The following is a 20,659-nucleotide window of genomic DNA, read 5'->3' as shown; positions in this document are numbered from 1 at the left end:
CACACACACACACACACACACATCCTTGTTTATCCAATAACTTGGTAGAAACAGCACAAGCCGTGATACTAATTACTAACGGAGGCTTGGACACATCATTTGTTTTGAACCAGCAATGGCAGATTCTGGTCCTTCGTGTAATAAAGTAGTTCCATGCACAAATGTGTTTTTATGACCGTACATGTTCATTGAACTGTTATATACAGTGCATCCGGAAAGTATTCACAACACTTCACTTTTTCCACATTTTGTTATGTTACAGCCTTCTTTCAAAATGGATCAAATTAATTATTTTCCTCAGAATTCTACAAAAATACCCCATAATGACAACGTGAAATAAGTTTGTTTGAAATCTTTGCAAATGTATTAAAAATAAAAAATGAAAATAAATCACATGTACATAAGTATTCACAGCCTTTGCTCAATACTTTGTTGACGCACCTTTGACACCAATTACAGCTTCAAGTCTTTTTGTGCATGATGCTACAAGCTTGGCACACCTATTTTTAGGAAGTTTCTCCCATTCTTCTTTGCAGGACCTCTCAAGCTCCCATCAGGTTGGATGGGGAGCGTCGGTGCACAGCCAGTTTCAGATCTCTCCAGAGATGTTCAATCAGGTTCAAGTCTGGGCTCTGGCTGGGCCACTCAAGAATATTCACAGAGTTGTCCCGTAGCCACTCCTTTGTTATCTTGGCTGTGTGCTTGGGGTTGTTGTCCTGTTGGAAGATGAACTGTTGCCCCAGTCTGAGGTCCAGAGCACTCTGGAGCAGTTTTTCATCAAGGATGTCTCTGTATATTGCTGCATTCATCTTTCCCTCAATCCTGACTAGTCTCCCGGTTCCTGCCGCTGAAAATCGTCCCAACAGCATGATGCTGCCACCACCATGCTTCACTGTAGGGATGATATTGGCCAGGTGATGAGCGGTGCCTGGTTTCCTCCAGACATGACGCTTGCCATTTAGGCCAAAGTGTTCATTCTTTTGTATCTCATGGTCTCAGAGTCCTTCAGGTGCTTTTTGGCAAATTCCAGACGGGCTGTCATGTGCCTTTTACTGAGGAGTGGCTTCCGTCTGGCCACTCTACCATACAGGCCTGAGTGGTGGAGTGCTGCAGAGATGGTTGTTCGTCTGGAAGGTTCTCCTCTCTCCACAGAGAAATGCTGGAGCTCTGTCAGAGTGACCATCGGGTTCTTGGTCACCTCCCTGACTAAGGCCCTTCTCCCCCAATCGCTCAGTTTGGCCTGGCGGCCAGCTCAGAAGAGTCCTGGTGGTTACAAACTTCTTCCATTTACGGATAATGGAGGCCACTGTGCTCATAGGGACCTTCAATGCTACAGACATTTTTCTGTACCCTTCCCCAGATCTGTGCCTCAATACAATCTCGGAGGTCTACAGACAATTCCTTGGACTTCATGGCTCAGTTTGTGCTCTGACATGCACCGTTAACTGTGGGACCTTATATAGACAGGTGTGTGCCTTTCCCAGTGGAAACAGCATGCACCTGAGCTAAATTTTGTGTGTCATGGCAAAAGCTGTGAATACTTCTGTACATGTGATTTTTATATATTTTTTTTATTAATACATTTGCAAAGATTTCAAACAAACTTCTTTCAGGTTGTCATTATGGGGTATTGTTTGTAGAATTATGAGGAAAATAATTAACTTAATCCATTTTGGAATAAGGCTGTAAACATAACAAGATGTGGAAAAAGCGCTGCGTATACTTTCCGGATGCACTGTAAGCAATATTACACTCGCAATCGTGCTATATGGCCCTAAATCAGCACTGCTGTGATTACCTACAGCATGAGGCCATGGGCGAATCACAGCAGTGCTGATGTAGGGCCATCTAGCACTCTTACTCGTGTGACAGTGCTTAAATATATCTATTGTGTTGTTCCTGAATTCACAGAGCTAGTTTCAAAAATCTTTTGCTGTCTCACCATGAATGGCTCCGTTGACATTACACATCTGCTTTTTGGCTCTTATTTTCCTCAAGTTTCTTGCTCTCCTCTGCTGATCCATCCTCCTTTTCTCCAGTTTTCCAGGAGCCTTGCCTACTTACAGATTTAAGTTTACACAGGTGTTATTGTCATTATGAAAAACTAAAATGACAACTAAAATCAAATAAAAAATAGTGTAACTGGAAAACTATACTCCATTATATATTATTATATATATTGGCATAGGCCATGACTCCAAAACAAACTCAAATGAAATTCAAATGACCATGAGTTTCAGTTTTTAATACTCAGTATATCATAAAATTTTAAATCTTTATAACCCACCTTCATTAAACAATGCCAATAGATGGTGATACCGGTAGATTGTAAATGTCAATAATCAGTAAACACACATATTTACTTGTGTAATGTAATACAATAATTTAATGACTTAAAATGTATATATATATTTTTTTAGATTATTCAATTAAATTTGATTGTGTAACAAAAACTAAACTGAAGTAAATATGTAATATAGTTTTTAATTCAAAACTATAACAACCCTAGTTAACACAATTAACTTTTAATGTAACAAATTTGAATGTATCTCAAGACATAGGAAATGTAATTGTGCAAAAAGTTCTAAATGCTGATGTCTTTGCTGTTTAATGAAAAGCAGATTCTAAGTACCTGAACTTTTTCAAGTACAGCCAGTATGCCAGCCCTATTGCAAGTGTGGCCAGTATCAGGCCAACAACAATGCCAACCGCCAGAGCCGCTTGGTCACTATAGTCATCTTTCTGATCTTCTAAAAAAACACATACGAAAAACAATTAGAAGAGAACATAAACTACTGGCGAGAAGGGAAAGACTGACAATTGTATGAGTACTGCAAACAATACATCCATTATCAATAACTAAACAAAAGCAAAAAAATGATGATGGCTGGTACAGTTTTTGTCAGGATGCTGGACATGTCAGCACCTTTAACCTTTTTCTTATGATAGGCATGTATCCTTGTACACAGGTACACATAAAAATGCATCTTACATAAATGAAAGAGTAGGCACTGTGATCTTTTGAAGATCAGTGCTGTAGTGCCAGACTCAATTGTAGATAATAGCTCAATATCTTACCTCTTTTGTCCATTGTCACGTCATCAACAACTGTAATCAGACATGAAATAATATTAACTTCCATTTGTTTTTAATTCACTTGGAATGAAAATTCCCACACTGCATAGCACACAGCATTATAATTGAATTCATTTGTATCTAGAATGGTCCAAAAAGTATTTACAAGAAAAACATTTAAACATGAGTGTTTTTAAGTTTCAAATAGTACAATAACAGATAAATTGTTCAAAAGACAAACGTATTAAATGGAAACAAATTAATTAAGTAAATCCACTTACAATGACATTAAGGCCATATGTTTTAAAGTTATTGCAAATATGAAAGTGTTCTGAAAAAAGGTCTAGCATCAATTGTTTGCAGATGCCACTTGGTTTTGTATTTTGTTATCTAATGCAATGAAATTGTAATTAACCACATTGTGCCTTAAAGGGATAATTTACACCAAAATGAAAATAATCTCATAATTTACTCACCCTCATGCCATCCCAGATGTCTGTGACTTTCTTTCGTCTGCAGAATGCAAATGCAGATTTTTAGAAGAATATCTCTCAGCTCTGTAGATCCATACAATGCAAGTGACTGGTATCCAGAACTCTAAAGCTCCAAAAAGCACATAAAGGCAGCATAAAAGTAATCCATATGACTCCAGTGGTTTAATCCATGTCTTCTGAGAAACTCCTTTTCATTGTATATCTTGCCATTATAGTCTCTCTAGGAACAATCATGTTTTTCACTTCAGAAGACATTGAGTAAACCACCGGAGTTTGATGGATTACTTTTATGCTGCTTTTAAGTGATATTTGGACTTTCAGAGTTCTGCCCACCATTCTCTTTCATTGTGAGGTCCAACAGAGCAAAGATATTTGTAAATCTTTGTTTGTGTTCTGCAGAAGAAAGAAAGCCATACACATCCTAGATGGCATGAGGCTGAGTAAATGATGAGATAATTTTCATTTTTGGGTAAACTACCCCTTTAGGTGTTCACAGTTGTCCCAAATCCAGATGCTTATTTTGGGATCACTCTATCTTTTGTTTGCCCAAACGACCCCAAATGAATCTCTTGAAACAATAATGCTTGTGATTACAGAAATCCAGATGCTTATTAGTTATAAAATAAAACACTTTTCGTCCAGGGTTAGCTGAAAGATATTTCAATCATACAAAGTGAGAGGATGTTAGAGAGTCAGAGAGAAAATAGACCAGCATCCCGACAAACAGAACATAAATGAAAACAAAAGTAGGAAAAGTGAGATCTCATAATCAAGATCTCATCAAGAGACTAAAAAAGAAAGTTCTGCCCAAAATAAAAATTATCTCATCATTTAATCCCCTCATGCCATCTCAGATGTGTATGACTTTCTTTCTTCTGCAGAACACAAACAATATGTTTAAAAGATTATCTCAGCTCTGTGTGTCCACACAATACAAGTAAATGGTGGCCAGAACTTTAAAGCTCCAAAAAGCATATAAAGGCAGAATACAAGTCATCCATAAGACTCTAGGGGTTTAATTTGTGTCTTCTGAAGCATGCACGATGAATGCGAATTGTCAAAAGCAAAAGAAGAAGAATGTGAAAGTGGAGATTGATAGTAAAAAAGGAATTAAATATTGATCAGTTTCTCAACCACACATATCATATCTCTTCTAAAGACGTGGATTAAATCACAGGAGTCGTATGGATAACTTTTATGCTGACTTTGTGCTTTTTGGAGTTTCACAGTTCTGGTCACCATTCACTTGCATTGCATGGACCTACAAGTGCTGAACTATCTTTCTAAAAATATTGTATTTTTTGTTCTGCATACGAAAGAAAGTCATATACATCTAGGATTGCATGCGTAAATAATTTGAGAATTTTCATTTTGGGGTGAACTATCCTTTTAATAATGTCTGTTATGTTGTTATTTTATATCATCTATACTTAACAAAACTGTAAACACAAAACTTATGAAAAGCAAAAATATGTTTGTAGGGTCAATGATATTCTAGATTCCATTAACTGATATTTTTCTGTAAATAACAGTTTTGTCTAAACAGTTTTTAAAAAAATAACCATTAAAAAACTTTAATAAACTTCAAGAAAGTCATAAAAAAGCAGAGATTCAGTGAAGGAGTAGAGAGGGCTAACACTTACATGCTGACACATTAATGTTCTTAATGTCAGACCCCAAGACATTAGAGACAGTGCAGGACACAGTGAGATTGACCTTTACAACAATAGTGATGGAGTACATGATTTTGCCGTCCACATAAGCAGTCTCAGCGACCTGCAGTTACACCACAAAACATCTATTACATTACAAATCAATATTAAACATTACCATTGTTGTCTTGACAGTTATACTGTATGTAATAGCGCGTTATAAGCAATAGTATCATGCTCGTGCAAGTTTGCAGTCTCCACAAGAGGGCGATATTGATCTACCTTTTATCCCATGTATGCAATTAGATCCCTTTTAAAGGAGCATGTACTTACACAAAGAGATAGCAGACTGCACACATGAGGCAGATAATGCACTTCAGTTTGTGCCATTACAAAACCACATAATACAGGAAGTATGCATAAGGCTCATTATCTCATGACATGAATTGCTTTGTACACACCTGCTCAGACACACAAGTCAAATGGTTTGTTTGAATTGTGAGCTCATCCTAGTGCTTACAGATATAAGTAATATAGGCGCTTATGTGGGAACCTATGGATCACTTTCATTGACAAAGTTACTGAGGTCAATGACGCAGATGCTGTGAGAATATCCTTATCAGTTTAAAGCGTGTTGCTGGTTTATCCTTTATAAAAGATTAACAGTTGTTCCTGTGTCAAGTTCTTTTACGGCTAGAAAGGGGATTCTAAAGAGCACAGATGTTTGAAAATTTCATAGCAAGAGCTTTATGGATGGGACAAGTTCTCTGGTAATTCTTGTCATTGGTAGAACAGGCACAGTAAAAATGACATTTTAAATTGATCTCCTTGCTTCTCACAGTTTTTTGAGCCTCAAGTCCAGCTATGAGAGTTCACCCAAAAATAATAATTCACTCATTCTTTATTCACACTCATATCAACCTGATGTGTATGATTTTCTTCAGCAGAAGACTTTCTCAGCTCTCTTGGTCCATTCAGTGCAAGTGAATGGTGAAAAAAGCTCCAAAAAGCACATAAAGGCACCCTAAAAGTATTCCATATGACTCCAGTTGTTCAATCCATGTCTTCTGAAACGATCCAATCAATTTGGGATGAAACAGGCCAAAATATAACTATTTTTCTCTATAAATCTTGAAATCAGCATTATACTTTCAAGCTACTTTCAAGATTTCAAGCTCGATTACACTTCCTAGTGTAATCTATGTGTCAAGCACTAGGAAGTGTAATCGAGCTTGAAATCATGATCATGCCTACAGACTGCAATGGCAAGATGTACAGCAAAAAGGAGTTACATTTTGGTCTGTTCTAACCCAAAACCAATTGTATCGTTTCAGAAGACATGGATTTAAGATTAGATTTTCTTCTAAAAATCTTTGTGTTCTGCAGAAGAAAGAAAGTCATACACATTTGGGATGGCATGAGGGTGACTCAATGATGAGAGAATTTAAATTTTTGGGTAAACTGTCCCTTTAAGATAGGGTGTCAAACACTTTAAACATGTGTTTCGAGGGGCCTGGTAGCTCAGCGAGAAAAAACGCTGACTACTACCTCTGGAGTCGCAAGTTCATATCCAGGGTGTGCTGAGTGACTCCAGCCAGGTCTCCTAAGCAAACAAATTGGCCCGGTTACTAGGGAGGATAGAGACACATGGGGTAACCTCCTCGTAGTCAATATTATGTGGTTCTCGCTCTCAGTAGGGCACGTGGTGAGTTGTGCGTGGATGCCGCGGAGAATAGCATAAAGCCTCCACATGCACTATGTCTCCATGGTAATGCACTCAACAAGCCATTTGATAAAAATCACAGATTGACGGTCTCAGATGCAGAGGCAACTGAGATTCGTCCTCCACCACCCGGATTGAGGCAAGTCGCTACGCCACCAGGAGGACATAGAGCGCATTGGGAATTGGGCATTCCAAATTGGGGAGAAAAGGGGGGAACACCCCCCCCCAAAAGAGTTTCGGGACTCCTGCGTTCTGTTCCATTTTGTTGTGCTTCGTCTTCATTTTTGAATGCAAGAACATGTCTTATGTAAACACCCCCTAAGACACATGTCCGATCAGGGTCAGGTGAACCTAACTAAAACTAGTCTAATATTACATGAAGACCGGTTTTTAGACAAGTCATTCAGGAAACCAACCAACTAGGTAATTTTGAAAATATGTAGTTTTGCAATCCTGAGTCAGAGAGTTCAGACTTACATTTGTGCCATTGACACTCCAATGCACAGTGGGTTTTGGAGAGCCTTCAGCCTCACAGCTCAACACCTTGTTCATGCTTTCATCACCACGCTTCTTGATCAGGCTCTTGATCACCGGAGGACCTGCAAACAGACTCGTGTCATGAGCTATCATAAGAACATAAAAGATCCTCTAAATACTGTACCTGTAGCACATTTATATTTCTTTGATTAACAATGCACTGTAAATTCAGACTTTGCCCAATGGTTTAAAGGGATAGTTCACCCAAAAATTTTTATTCCGTCATCCTTTACTCACACTCATGTTGTTTCAATCCATATGACTTTCTTCCGTGGAAAACAAAAGGAGATGTTAGGCAGAATGTTTGGGTCTGAAGGCCTTTGCATACACTAAAGGTGAATCGTCGTCACGATTTCTCACTGGGATTAACATTTAGAATCAAAACAATGGATTCCTAACGAGCCATTCTGACCTGGAGCGAACATTGACGCTGAATCGAGCACCAACAAAACAAAGCTTTTTTTATGGTGTGGGCCAGAAATAGTCTGACTAATAAAACATGAGCCTTGGATCATGTGTCAGGAGCTGCTGCAGTTAACGTCTAGGTTACTGCTGTAATCTCCGTTCCATGATGGAGGGAACGATACGTTCTGCCCGTATGGCTGCGAGCGGCGCACAGACCCGAGGAACCAATCATCCAGCCGCGGAGGCTGTGGGGAGGACGGAGGGTTCCAGTCCAACCCCATGCTGACAGCAGCCCGGGCAAGCATGTCTGCCATCTGGGCGTCAGCCTCTGACTGGGTGTGCTGACCCGAGGGTGCCAGCCCAGTCAAGTCTTCCGCGTCAGATGCCAGAACACACTCCGATGCAGCGGCGAGCTCATCATCCAGCTCAGGGGGCTCAAGAGGATAGGCAGACTGGCCGTGAGGCGAGCCCCTGTCACCCCAACCCCAGGCGGAAGTCAACAAGCGTGTCGGGGGCCGGGTGGTTCCTGGGGATGTACCCGGCGAAACCGAGCCCGCTGCCATCCCCAAATCGCCTCCATCTAGGGCTGGGACAACGCGTCAACGTCATCGATGACGTCGACGCAAAAAATACGTCGACGCAAAATATGCGCGTCAAAAGATGAGACAAAGATGGCGGCGCCGGCGAGTATTAGAAACACGAGTGGCTCCTAAGACTATCAGAAGTGCAAGGCGGCATGCACTCGTTCCTCTAAAGTATGGGAATTCTTTAATTTAAAAGGAAACAATTCCGTGATATGTCGTCTTTGCAAAATGGAGATGGCCTTCCATTCTAGCACCACGGCAATGCACGAGCACCTGAAGAGGCGCCACCCGGTTGCAGCTGCAGATGACAGAGCACCGTACGTTTTTTTTCAACTCCCCACTTTGCACTCGATGTTGGAGGTGGCGATACGTTGTCGACACCTAAAGTTTTCACTTATAGCTATTAATAATGCGCTTATAGCTATGAATGTCGTGAAAAATACATAGAGGACACTGACAACGCGCTGACAGACATGACCAAGCAGGTAACATTTAATAAAGTCTCAACTTTCAAATTTGGTCATTCAAAGAAAATGAAACCATAAATAGGCCTACTATTTTGTGGCTCTTTAATGTGTCGTGACAGATTGCCTCAGTTAAAGCTGCTCGTGAACCGATCATCTTTTCCTTGGTTAATTTATAGCATCAAATAGGCTAAACATGAATGCAGCCTACATCAGAAGGACTGTCGTTTTAACCGCGGAAAGATGTTAGTACAGTAGCCTACAGTCCATTATTCAAATTCAAATCCACCGACGTTAATCTTCTCTCTCCTGACTACTTTGTCGGACAAAAATGGCGTATTATGATTGATTGATCAGATCGCCAGTCAATCAAACTCCCGGCAAATGTTTTTTTTTTACATTTTATACACCCCCACCCCCGATGAAACCGGTATTACCGGTGTTGTCACAAGTCGATTAATCGAATCGAAATCGAATCGGACTGAAAAAAAAATTAATTGTTAGATTAATCGATGCATCGAAAAAATAAATCACTAGATTAATAGTTTAAAAAATAATCGTTTATCCCAGCCCTACCTCCATCGCCAGCCGGGTCGTCCTCAATCCTGTGGGAAGAAGGAGTGATGCGGGGAGCGGCATTCCTTTTTAGGAAGGAAAGCCGCCACCGCAACGTTGCCATGGTAAGGTTCTCGCAGCGAGAACATGAACCATCCACAAATGCTGCCTCAGTGTGATCACGGCCCAGACACATGAGGCAGCGACTGTGACCATCAGGATCGGAGAGCACTCGACCGCATCCAGGAACTACACAGGGGCGGAAGGGCATCTTTATAAAGATGCGTCCTAAAAAGGATTTTCAACGCCGCTATGTATTGCTCTTTTAGAGAATGCAACTCTTTTACAAAAATTTTCTTTTAGAGAGCGCTCTAGAGAAGGAGAAAGCCGCTGATATGTGCCGTAGATCCAACAGTATACACTCTGAGAGATGAGATGAACAGTCTTGTGAATCGCAGCTCGCTGTTCACACAACCGGTCGGCTCCGAAGAAAATTTCTGAATGAACAGATGCATTTCCCTCCCTTTATACCCGTATTTCCGGGGGCGGGACATGCAAATTCTGTCTGCCAATTTCTCATTGGCCTTTTCTCAAGTTCAGAGATGCACGAGGCTCTCAAGATAGACCCCTAGTGTCGCTTATTCGACACAATGTCGAAGTGAGCGACAGACGGGGAACCAGTGCAACAGGTGGCACTAAAGCACAGAAAGCTGTTTTGACCACCAACATTAAACGCTAAAGGAACTTGAGGAAGAAATCCTGAACCAGCAGTGAGGATGTGTAGTTAATTTACATCAAATGCCTTAAAAACAAAAAAAATTATCATATGGATTCTTGTAACTTGTAAATTATACTGCTGCATCACTGCCTTGTATCCCTTAAAAAACTCTCAGATCTTACATGGATCGTCTTCGTTATGCCTTTGTATACCAAAAACGTGTTAGTGTCTCCTCAAAATAGTTATTTCTGCGCAGCTGGTAAAAGTCGTTAACAGCTGTCATTGGCAAATATTAAAGTATCCAGTAATGGATCAGACTGAAGATGGGTTTTGTTGGGGGAGATCTGTGTTGTATTTCTCGCATTATATAGACTCTTTGAGCGTTTAAATGTCATCACGTTTAATTAATAACATGTTTTGAGCAAATACATTTAGTATTGTTCAAATTGACAATGAGCGTTACAACAATGATAATGAGTATGCATTACACAGAGATTTTATACAATTGTACTTAAAAGGGATAGTTCACCTAAAAATGAAAGTTCTCTCATAATTTCCTCACCCTCATGCCATCCCAGAAATGTATGTCTTTTTTTCTTCTGCATAACACAAATTAAGGTTTTTAGAAGAATATTTTAGCTCTGTAGGTCCATACAATACAAGTGAATGGGTGCAACAATTTTGACAATCCAAAAATCACATAATGGCAGCATAAAAGTAATCCATATGACTGTTTCTCACCCACACCTAACAATTCGCTTCTAGAGACATTGATTCAACCACTGGAGTCATATGGATTACTTTTATGCTGACTTATGTGATTTTTGGAGTGTAGAAATTTTTGCACCCATTCACTTGCATTGTATGGACCAAAAGATATTCTTCTAAAAATCTGCATTTGCGTTCTGAAGATGAAGGAAAGAAGCAAACATCTGGGATGGCATCAGGGTAAGTATGATGAGAGAATTTTCATTTTTGTGTGAACTATCCCTTTAACACAAGTATAAAGAGAATGCCTGGCAGTGTCAAGTAATCAGCATTGTTCCAAATGATAACATGTTTTAACCATTTATATTGTTTGTTTTGTTTACACTCGATTCTTTCTAATCACCCCTCAGACTGTGTACACATGATAATACTGCCAGTCAACTTGTCCAGCAAGTAAACTGAAATAGTTTGTGGAGTGTCTTGAATGTTTTCTTTCTCGTTAAACAAATCAACAACAAACTCTTCATTACTGCTGCAGATTGTAGAGAAATGTGTTTTCTTTTTTCATTCAGCTTGTCAAGTAGTACTTCTCATCCGTTAAAGGCAGAGAGCAGATCAACTCAAATTAAGCCACCTACCATTCCAGGGTAAAACTGCTTGTCAATTGTACAGGTCTGAATGTGCTAATGGCAGTCATTTGGTCGCTTTCTATGTGCAAGGGCCATTCGTCTGCGATTCGCCTCTCAAAATTGTGTTGCCTTTGGTGTGCACAGCCTTAACGATCTCAGTCTCCATTCACTTTTATTGCACCTTTTTTTATACAGTGACTGAAACTGTCAGGCCCCTATTTTCTGCCCTACATCTCCATCGGAATAACATGAGGGTGTGTAAATGATGACAGAATTGTAATTTTTGCGTAAACTATCCCTTGAAGAGAATTTATATATAGATAATTATGTACAAATACTAATGCAAACTTACTTTCAACTATTAATTCAAATGTATGTGTTTTCTGGAGGCCAGCCATGGAAACAACACACTCATACACTCCTGCATCAGAGTACTTCAACTTGTCAAATTTGTGCAGGAAGCTATCAAGCTTTGAATTACCCTAAAACAAAGTTCAGTATTGAATAATGACAAGAAATAATCCAAAAAGTAGAATTTTTAATGGAATGAATTTGATAGATTTTTTTTCTACCTTTCTCCAGGATACTTGATGCTTTCCAGAGGCATTAACATTTAGAGTAATCTCAAAGCTCTCTCCAAGTTTCTTTGTAATTTTTCCAGTGGTGCTGAGGACCACGTCAAGATCTTTGGAGGTAAGAGACAAAATCACATTGTTAGCTTTGAAAATCAATCTAATATCTGTCATTTAAGTAAACAGCTAGGCAATGCGTGTGTAGCCAAGTATGGAAATGAAATGTTTTTTTTTTTTTTTACAGTCAACAGTGATGAAGGCAAAAGATGCCATTTCTTCATTGTCCACCAGTGAGCATTTGTATTCCCCAGTGTTAGCCCGAGTGAGGTGGGTCAAGTTATATGTGTTGGAGTTCTCCACAGTCTTTTTCTCATCCTGCAGAAAAAGACAGGCACATTTAGTGCTGGAAAGAGACCAGAGTTGAAGCCTTGATTTACACTAAGCAGACTTACCTTGATGTAGAAGTTGTAGCTTTTAGGAGGGGGGTTTCCGTCTGCAATGCATTTGAGGGTCACATTGTCCCCTTCCTTAAAAGGACCATGGGACATAACCTGGAGACTGACCGTCTCAGTGGGGTCTGTGAAAAGAAAGCATGTATGAAGTAGGAAGCGCGGCTTAGAGTGGGGCCATTGAAGACCTGATGGAGGCCATGCAGATAAGGTCACTTCAGAGGACCTTCTTATCATCCAGAAGAGGCCCTTAGCTCAAGAGTAGACCCATTGAGTGTGCTCTAGTGATGAGAAATGCTTTTGAGAGTTAGTAGTGGGACTAGTTCCTTCACAATAATGCCCACAGGCAGGACTAAATGGTCTTGCTCGAGAAAGCCCAAATTAAATATCGGCGAAACCATTTGATTCTGATAAGGCCTTTTTTCATAGGCACTTCAAATGGTCATTCTGAATAATCCTGTGAATTATCTCAAACATTAGGCCATTAACCACTTCAATTTTGAATACATTTGTTCACAATGCCATTGTTTGGTAGGGAGTCACAGAGGAAAATAATAAAGTATTAGGATTAAAACACAATTTGAGTATAATAAATGCCCCGAATAGGAACAACACTATCCAAAGACTTTCAATAGGCAGTGAAAGAAAGAAACGTACAGATAACATTGAAGTGTATAGCCGCAGACTCCATTTCAGCAGATCGGATGTGTTCAACTCGACAGGTAAACTGGGCATCAATGTCTTCCTTCACTGCAGCATATACAAGCTTAGAGGTTGTGGTGGACAGTCCTGTCCTGCTATCAACATCCACAACTGTGTTGATTACAATCCCTAGAATAAACAGAAAAAACACTACAGGTTATTAAAATCTAAATACCTTCGAGTTTACAAAACATGAACTTTAGTGTATCAGTTTTGAGAAGCCAAAAAGACAGTTTTTTACCCATTTCATCAGGCACAAGTGGAGTCTTGTTCTTGAACCATGTGATGTTGGCTGCTGGATTTGCTCCTGAAGTACGGCACTGCGCTAGCTAAAAAAAGTTACAAAACCGGCTGAAAATGGCTGATCATCAAGGAAACAATCCATTATTTTGACATATACTGTATATAATGGCAGTGCTGGGTAGTAACAGATTACATGTAATGTCTATATATTTAAAGCAGCATACAGCAGATATTCGAATGATAAGTCTTAAAAAATTGTCCCAATGGAGGGGGGTTGGGTGGAATTACACATACAGCTCTGATACTAGCCACCACCCATTATTACACTTTAGATGGAGCTGTAATCCACACATAAATGCAGATTCAATTGCATTAATGTGGTCGAATTTTGTTTAGTTTTGTGAACCACTTTTGTACTCTGCTACAAATATTTACATGAATTTTTTGTGATGTTGATTCACAAATATAACTGGTCTGATTGTTAATCACACATTAACAGCGTTTGTAATGGCAAAACTGCCTGAGTAAGAAAATTTTAAGAACAAGGGCCTTTTTTTTTCTCGCTCAGATACAAATAGCAAGTGAAACACACACACAAAATCATATCAATTGTCATATTTTGATCCATTATGTATGTTTTGTACTTTTTTTACTTTACATTAAGCAACATTATGTCAAAATGGTACAATCTGTTCCTACTCAAATGCATCAAATCATATAAATAAGAATAAGGTCTTAAGTAATCCTAAAGTGATCATATTAGATTACCTTCTAATGTAATCAATAAATGATGCTACTGACTACATTTTTAGTCATGTAATTTGTAATCAGTGCCAGATTACAATTCAGAAGTAATCTACCCAGCACTTTATATTGATATCTTCTCTTCAAAAATAAGTCTAGAAGCAGCAACCTTTGTTTGAGGGGTATACAATAAAGAATTCGTTCATCCAAAAATATGCAGAACACAAAAGGGAATGTTTTAATGAGCATACTGGTGAGAAACAACCCAAAACTGATTTTTTCAAATTGTTCACTGTGAATGAGTTTATCTCATAGGACTAATGAACATGTTTTACTGAAAAATTATTACAATTTCATGTTGTTTCTCACCAAATCCTTTCGTGTGCCTTCAGAACACTTGGAATATATTGCACGAGTTGCACAGACAACTTTAATGATTCTTTTGGGTGAGTTGCTATCATAAATGGTCTGCACTTATATAGTGAGTTTTTTAACCTTAGAAGTTACCAAAGCACTTTACACTGTGTCCCAATTACCCATTCACACACACTCACACACCAATGGCCGCAGAGCTGCCATGCAAGGTGCTAGCCTGCCATTGGGAGCAACTTGGGGTTCAGTGTCTTGCCCAAGGACACTTCGGCATGTGGAGTCATGTGGACTGGGAATCGAACTGCCAACCCTGCGATTGGCAGCCGACCCGCTCTACCACCTGAGCCACAGCCGCCCCACCCCTATCAACTAACATTGTATTAAAAAGACAGACCTTTTGTTTTCTGTATAAGAAAGAAAGTCATATGGGTTTGAAACATCATGAGGGTGAGTAAAATATGACAGAATGTTTGTTTTTGGGTGAGCTATTCCTTTAAACAAAAGAACATATTAGTCAATGTTCATATAATTGGTTATGTGCAGAATTCAAATCACAGAACCCACCGTAGTTAGTTTTCCAGTCTCCATCACACTTGCTTGCTGTGCAATCTGAGGTTGCGAGGGGGCCTCTGAAGAGAGAGGACATTTTGTTTGGCAGTGTAATAGATAAATGCATCCTTTTATTTAATCTTTATCATTTATTGTTGTTTATTAGAACCTATCTAGAAAAAGCTCTAGTTTTTTGGTCACTGCTATCGTAGACATACTATAAATCACCAGTTGAACATTGTTTTCCAAAATGTCTCCGCTTGTCACCACAATGCATGTGAAGGTTTTCTGATCGCCCAGTGTTACTTGCTTGATGATGAGACTGAAGTCCTCTTTAATACTGACTCTGTCTTTGTAGATCACATCCTCTGAAATGTTGGCATTTTGACCTGCTTTTTTTACCAGTATTTTGATATCATTGCCCTAGTAAAACATTAAATAAATAGCATGTTTAACGGAGCAGTTTAACAGAGACAACTATAATTATTTTTGTTTGAGACACTCGTTATTATTTGAACTCCATTTGGTGAAATGAAACTGTAACTTGAAATTCACTAATATATGACTCATTGAAAAAATAAAAGAACCTCTAACTTACATATTTCCATTTGGCCACTGTGACGTCCTTTGCTTTGTCACGTCCATTCTTGCATGGGATTTCAACTGTCTCTCCATACTTGCCATTGACAATTTCCAAGCCACTCACTAAAATACACAATTTAAAAAAAAGTAAAAGAAAAAAAAAAGAAAAACAGTGACAGTAAATATGTGCCGTGAATGTAGCAAGATATACAGAATAGCAGAAAAGCCTTAAAGTAAACAGATTCACATACACATACTTTATGAACACCAATATTTTCATCATCATCATATTGTTTTAGGTTATATTTTGTATAGTGAGATTGAAATCAAGACTTTGGGGTGAATCTCTGATACTGATTTTTTAAAGGGTGCTTAAAACATTTTAATATTATTTAAACCACATTCATTTTGTCTGGTTTTCAGGCAAAGCAGGCTAAAAGTTTGAATATTCAAATAGAGACAACTCATGTTTTTTAAGTACAAAAGTCTGTATTTCACTGACACAGTATGACTCCATACTAAATAATGCAATTTAGTATTGTTACAACTTAATTACAAAATTTTGAGCAGATAAAGTAACAAACTCAGGTTTCATGAATTTTTAAGATTTATTTATTTGATTATGGGAGAGGCTTTTTTTGTCTTCTGTGCCATTCTGGGCAGATTGAGACATTTTTATGATAAAGCTAGCTAAAGCTCATTATTGAAAATGAAACTAAAAATTAGTTAAAATTGTAGGATAATGCAGATTTTCATAAATGTTTTGGGTCATGATGTCAATTAGTCTGTTTGTGTATTCTGTGCACTTGTGTTTGTGAGTTTCACATGAGTGTCTCCACTAAAAATTTTATCATATTATGATTTAAACATGTTCTTCACGTTTAAATCATAATACGCCAATTAGTTCCGAATCCAATTAGTAGACAAACTGGAAACTTCAAAGCCAATAAAACTGCACACATCTCCAATTCTAAGGAAGGGACCTTGTCAACAGTTTAAAGATAACTGTCAACACAACATCTAATAAACGTATATGTGATTACGAGAATATGGATTTACAAAACCACTAGGGCTGCCCTCAACCAAAGATTTTCCTAGTTGACTAGTAGTCTTAAATTTAAGCCATTAGTCGACTAGTCGCACGTTTATGATATTAATTTAATTACTTATATATATATATATATATATTGGGGGGCATCAGAAAATAGTTTGAGTTCCAGGGCTGAGAAAGAATGTGATACGTAACAATGCTAACACTGTTCTACAATACAGAGAAAAACTAATCCGTAATAATGAGCCTTTAAAATATTGATTTTACAAGCGAGTGCACGAAGCGAGCCGCAGCGACACCGGCAAAAGCGGTAATGATTCTGAATGTGTCGGAAAAACCAGCAAGGAGACTGTCTGAACATTTTGTTCATTTATAGTGATAAATGCACATTAAGTTTATGCCAACTGACGATGTTCTCCAGGATCGACGATGGTCAGAGTGATCGCCAATAGCCGATGCCTATTTAGACGATATTTGGCTTGTTTTTCCATGTATTCAATTTTAATTATTATTATTAGGCTAATATTATTATCAAATTTAAATTCCAAATAATTTGCCCATAGACACACAAAGAAACACACTTTTTTATATTGAGAACAGATGACAGAAAAGCCGTCTATGCTCACATATGTTTGAACGGAGACGTGCGATCTCGTGGAACACACACATGTAAAAGTTTCTCACTCTTTCTTTTGTGATGTTTTTTGCAAGAACCATATCGTACATGAGTGCTGCAAATGACCTCAGACTTCTCAGCTCAGGAGGTGTTTTGAGTTCAGTTTGCTTTATTTCCACAGAGCAGTTCATTGTGAATGCAAGTAAACTTAGCAAGCCAAGACTTCTCATCAACTAAGGTTTGGTAGACTATCAGGGGCAGCCCTAAAAACCACATCTATTTCAGAAAATTCCACTGAAACCTGAGCATGTCTGAACCTGCCATAGAAATCTCTATTTAGAATGTAAACATGTAGATGATAGTAAAATCTGTGGCTGTTCGTGACATGATGTTTGATTGCAAGATAACATACCAGAGGAAGAACCAAACACATTAACTGACTCTGGCAAGAATGTTTAATAATAATACAGCCTTTGGTTTTATATGCATAAACCAGAAATCAATCTGTATACTTTGCTCTATAGTCTCATCTCAGGTCCAGAGAATTAAAGAACACAATAGAAAACACTTTTCAGCGTAGGCCAACAGGTTCAATAAGTGTCAGATGAGCCCATTGGGAGAACAGAATCACTCAAAGCCCTCCTTGCAGCCTTTGGCCACACAGGTATTAGATTCATTCATTGTTATGCGAAGATGAAGTTCTATCTCATTGCACAGTGAAAATGAAGACAAGTCTCCCCCTTTATATTCATCTTGCACAAATACGCATAAAATAACACTTAATTTTACATTGAACTGTACATGATGACAAATTTTTCATTTTTAGGTGAACTATGCATTTAAGAGAAACAGTAACTAATAACAGGAACTAAGAACGAGACTTTCCCTTATACATTCATTTAATTTTTAACCTAAAATCTTAATGTTGATCATGAAAAAGTCCATGGACACATTAATGAGTTATCTACCCAAGAACAACATTTTAAGGAACACGTCTACACCATGAGATTTTCTCAGCAACAGCTGTCTGTTTTGAACATGATTCATAACATGTTTTCTTGAGTGACACTGAAGTACAAGACTGCATTGGGATTGGGATCCCGTGGGACGCAACACAAATCTCGTGGGAGCGGGTGGTTTTTACTTTGTTTGCGGGTGGGAGTGGGTGGTCAAAAAATATATCGCGGGATTGACAAAAAGGATGGTATCAACAAATGAAGTTGAAAAGAAGATTAAGCAGGTTTTTACTATACAAAATCAAAGAAATGCAAGTCTGGACATTTGGACACATTTCTCAGTTGTTACTGACCAAGATGGAAAAGAATCAGACTTTGTAAGTTGTGACTAATGTGCAAAAGTATTGATATACAACGGGCAAAAATCTGGCACCTCTGGGTAGAGGTGGCACAACCGCTCTGTTCTCCCAAGTCAAAGAAAGCTCTCCTTCAAAAATAAAGCACTTCTTCATGCACCTATCAAACAAGATACTACCAAGAAATGTGTCACACTTTACTGTAGAGACATTCGGCCATAGGACTTTGTTGCCGGGAAAGGCTTTGTTGACATAGTGCTAAATATGGCAGATTTAAAGTAAAAGATTCTCTGTCTCACCCAACCACTGTATGCAGACATTTCGAGGGGAGAGCACAGGCACTGAGGCATCGTGGCAATATATAGACTGAGGATTACCATAAAACGTCATTCATATCCAGCACTATCATTACACAAACAATGACTTTGTTCTTGTTTTGAGGGTGTTGTTTGCGGCTCCCTTTAAAGATGGTGTGTCAAAAACTGGAGAGAACATCAGGAACCTGTTGTTCCAGAAACTATATGCATTTGGAATAGACACGTCACCGCTAGTTGGAAGCCAACATAGTTGCTACCCTGCATGGATAGACCAGGCTGAACTGCAGTGCACACATCCTGAACGTCACACTGTCCAGCGCATTTTCCCCACACATGCTGGCCAAGACACCAAAGCTGTCTGAACTGTTGACCAATGCAAAAGAATTGGTCAAATATTTCAAACATTCAGGTCTGCAGAACAGTTTGAAGAAATCCCTCAAGTGAGACCTGATGGAATTCAAATTATGATATGCTAGATTCCATACTGCAACAATACGTTTGGTTACGTATGTAACCTCCGTTCCCCGAGGGAGGGAACGACACGTTGTGTCGGAGAAGCGACACAAGGGGTCTCTCTTGAGCGCCGATATTCACCTCTGATCTTATTGAAAAGGGCCAATGGGAGTTGGCAGTCAGTATTTGCATACCCCGCCCCCGGACATACGGGTATTTAAGCGGGGCAAATACGGGAGTTCATTCAGGATTTTTCTGAGGAGCCGGAAATGGTCCGGCCACAACAGTGGCTCGGTTCAGCAACATGGCGGAGGAAAGACACAACGTGGAGAACGGAGGTTACATACATAAACAAACGTTCCCCTTCTGTCGCTCTCTCCACGTTGTGTCGGAGAAGCGACACTAGGGGACCCATTCCAATCTTGCCATGCGCTGAACCTTGTACGTGGACCGCCGATACAGAGGCGGGCAGGGATTTCATCCAGTGCCACACATCGACTGTACCTGGCTGCACGTACCCTTCCCCAATGCCCCATAAGAACATCGGAGTCCTTCTAGTTACCCTGGGAGGGGAACAAGGCGATGTTTGCCAACATGGGAACGGGCCAGCCTGGCTGGGCCTCTTTTCTCTCTATGTTTCTCGCATAGAGCAATCACGGCCGGGGCCCTTACACGCATATAGGGAAGGGGGTCTTACCCAGACCCTGCGGAGACCACACCTGCCCTTTTTCTTGGGGAGGAAAAGTGGTAGACACGTCACACGGCCGTCTTAGGGCTCGTGTGGAAAGTATGGTGCGGTGGTAGATCCAGCCTCGAAAGTTGCTACAGCACGGCGACCGAGGCAGCTGTAACTGCCTAAGGGAGACACGGGGGTCCGCTCATAAGGGGACAGAACCGTGGAATTACACACAGGAGGAGTCCGAGCAGGAGGCCTTACCTGTGGAGCACCTATACCAGTACAGGGTAGCCATCAGGGTACCCGCAGTGGCTTGGGTCGGCGAGTTCCTCCGGTGAACCGCGGACCCAGAGGGCTGGGGAGGAATCGACCAGGGGCCCTACTCGGAGTGGGGCGCCCTGGGAAGAAGGCGCACTACTTTATCTTGACGTCAGGAAAAGGGCGCTGGGCGCAAGCGATCCACCCGGCCGGTCGGTC

General features: G+C 39.7%; 1 protein-coding gene across 2 annotated transcripts in view; it reads right to left on the bottom strand.

Annotated features, from left to right (window-relative positions):
- LOC127631993 (CD166 antigen homolog A-like) overlaps positions 1 to 20,659 on the bottom strand; it is a 48,812-nt gene that overhangs the window by 2,724 nt on the left and 25,429 nt on the right. Inside the window, exons 2-15 of one of the 2 annotated variants that reach the window (XM_052110437.1) lie at positions 15,774 to 15,880; positions 15,394 to 15,598; positions 15,191 to 15,255; positions 13,509 to 13,596; positions 13,223 to 13,396; positions 12,569 to 12,693; positions 12,359 to 12,491; positions 12,117 to 12,229; positions 11,897 to 12,026; positions 7,422 to 7,543; positions 5,213 to 5,345; positions 3,079 to 3,108; positions 2,633 to 2,750; positions 1,943 to 2,059 (exon numbers count right to left, since the gene is read on the bottom strand). In XM_052110437.1, the coding sequence (XP_051966397.1) occupies positions 1,963 to 2,059; positions 2,633 to 2,750; positions 3,079 to 3,108; positions 5,213 to 5,345; positions 7,422 to 7,543; positions 11,897 to 12,026; positions 12,117 to 12,229; positions 12,359 to 12,491; positions 12,569 to 12,693; positions 13,223 to 13,396; positions 13,509 to 13,596; positions 15,191 to 15,255; positions 15,394 to 15,598; positions 15,774 to 15,880 (1,640 nt within the window). In that variant the 3' untranslated portion in view covers positions 1,943 to 1,962. The remainder of the gene's footprint in view (positions 1 to 1,942; positions 2,060 to 2,632; positions 2,751 to 3,078; positions 3,109 to 5,212; positions 5,346 to 7,421; positions 7,544 to 11,896; positions 12,027 to 12,116; positions 12,230 to 12,358; positions 12,492 to 12,568; positions 12,694 to 13,222; positions 13,397 to 13,508; positions 13,597 to 15,190; positions 15,256 to 15,393; positions 15,599 to 15,773; positions 15,881 to 20,659) is intronic. The other variant, XM_052110438.1, reaches the window with a different exon arrangement.

This window comes from Xyrauchen texanus, chromosome 38 (assembly GCF_025860055.1).
Source record: "Xyrauchen texanus isolate HMW12.3.18 chromosome 38, RBS_HiC_50CHRs, whole genome shotgun sequence".
NCBI classification, from domain to species: domain Eukaryota; kingdom Metazoa; phylum Chordata; class Actinopteri; order Cypriniformes; family Catostomidae; genus Xyrauchen; species Xyrauchen texanus.
This window is presented reverse-complemented; position numbering and strand designations above follow the sequence as displayed.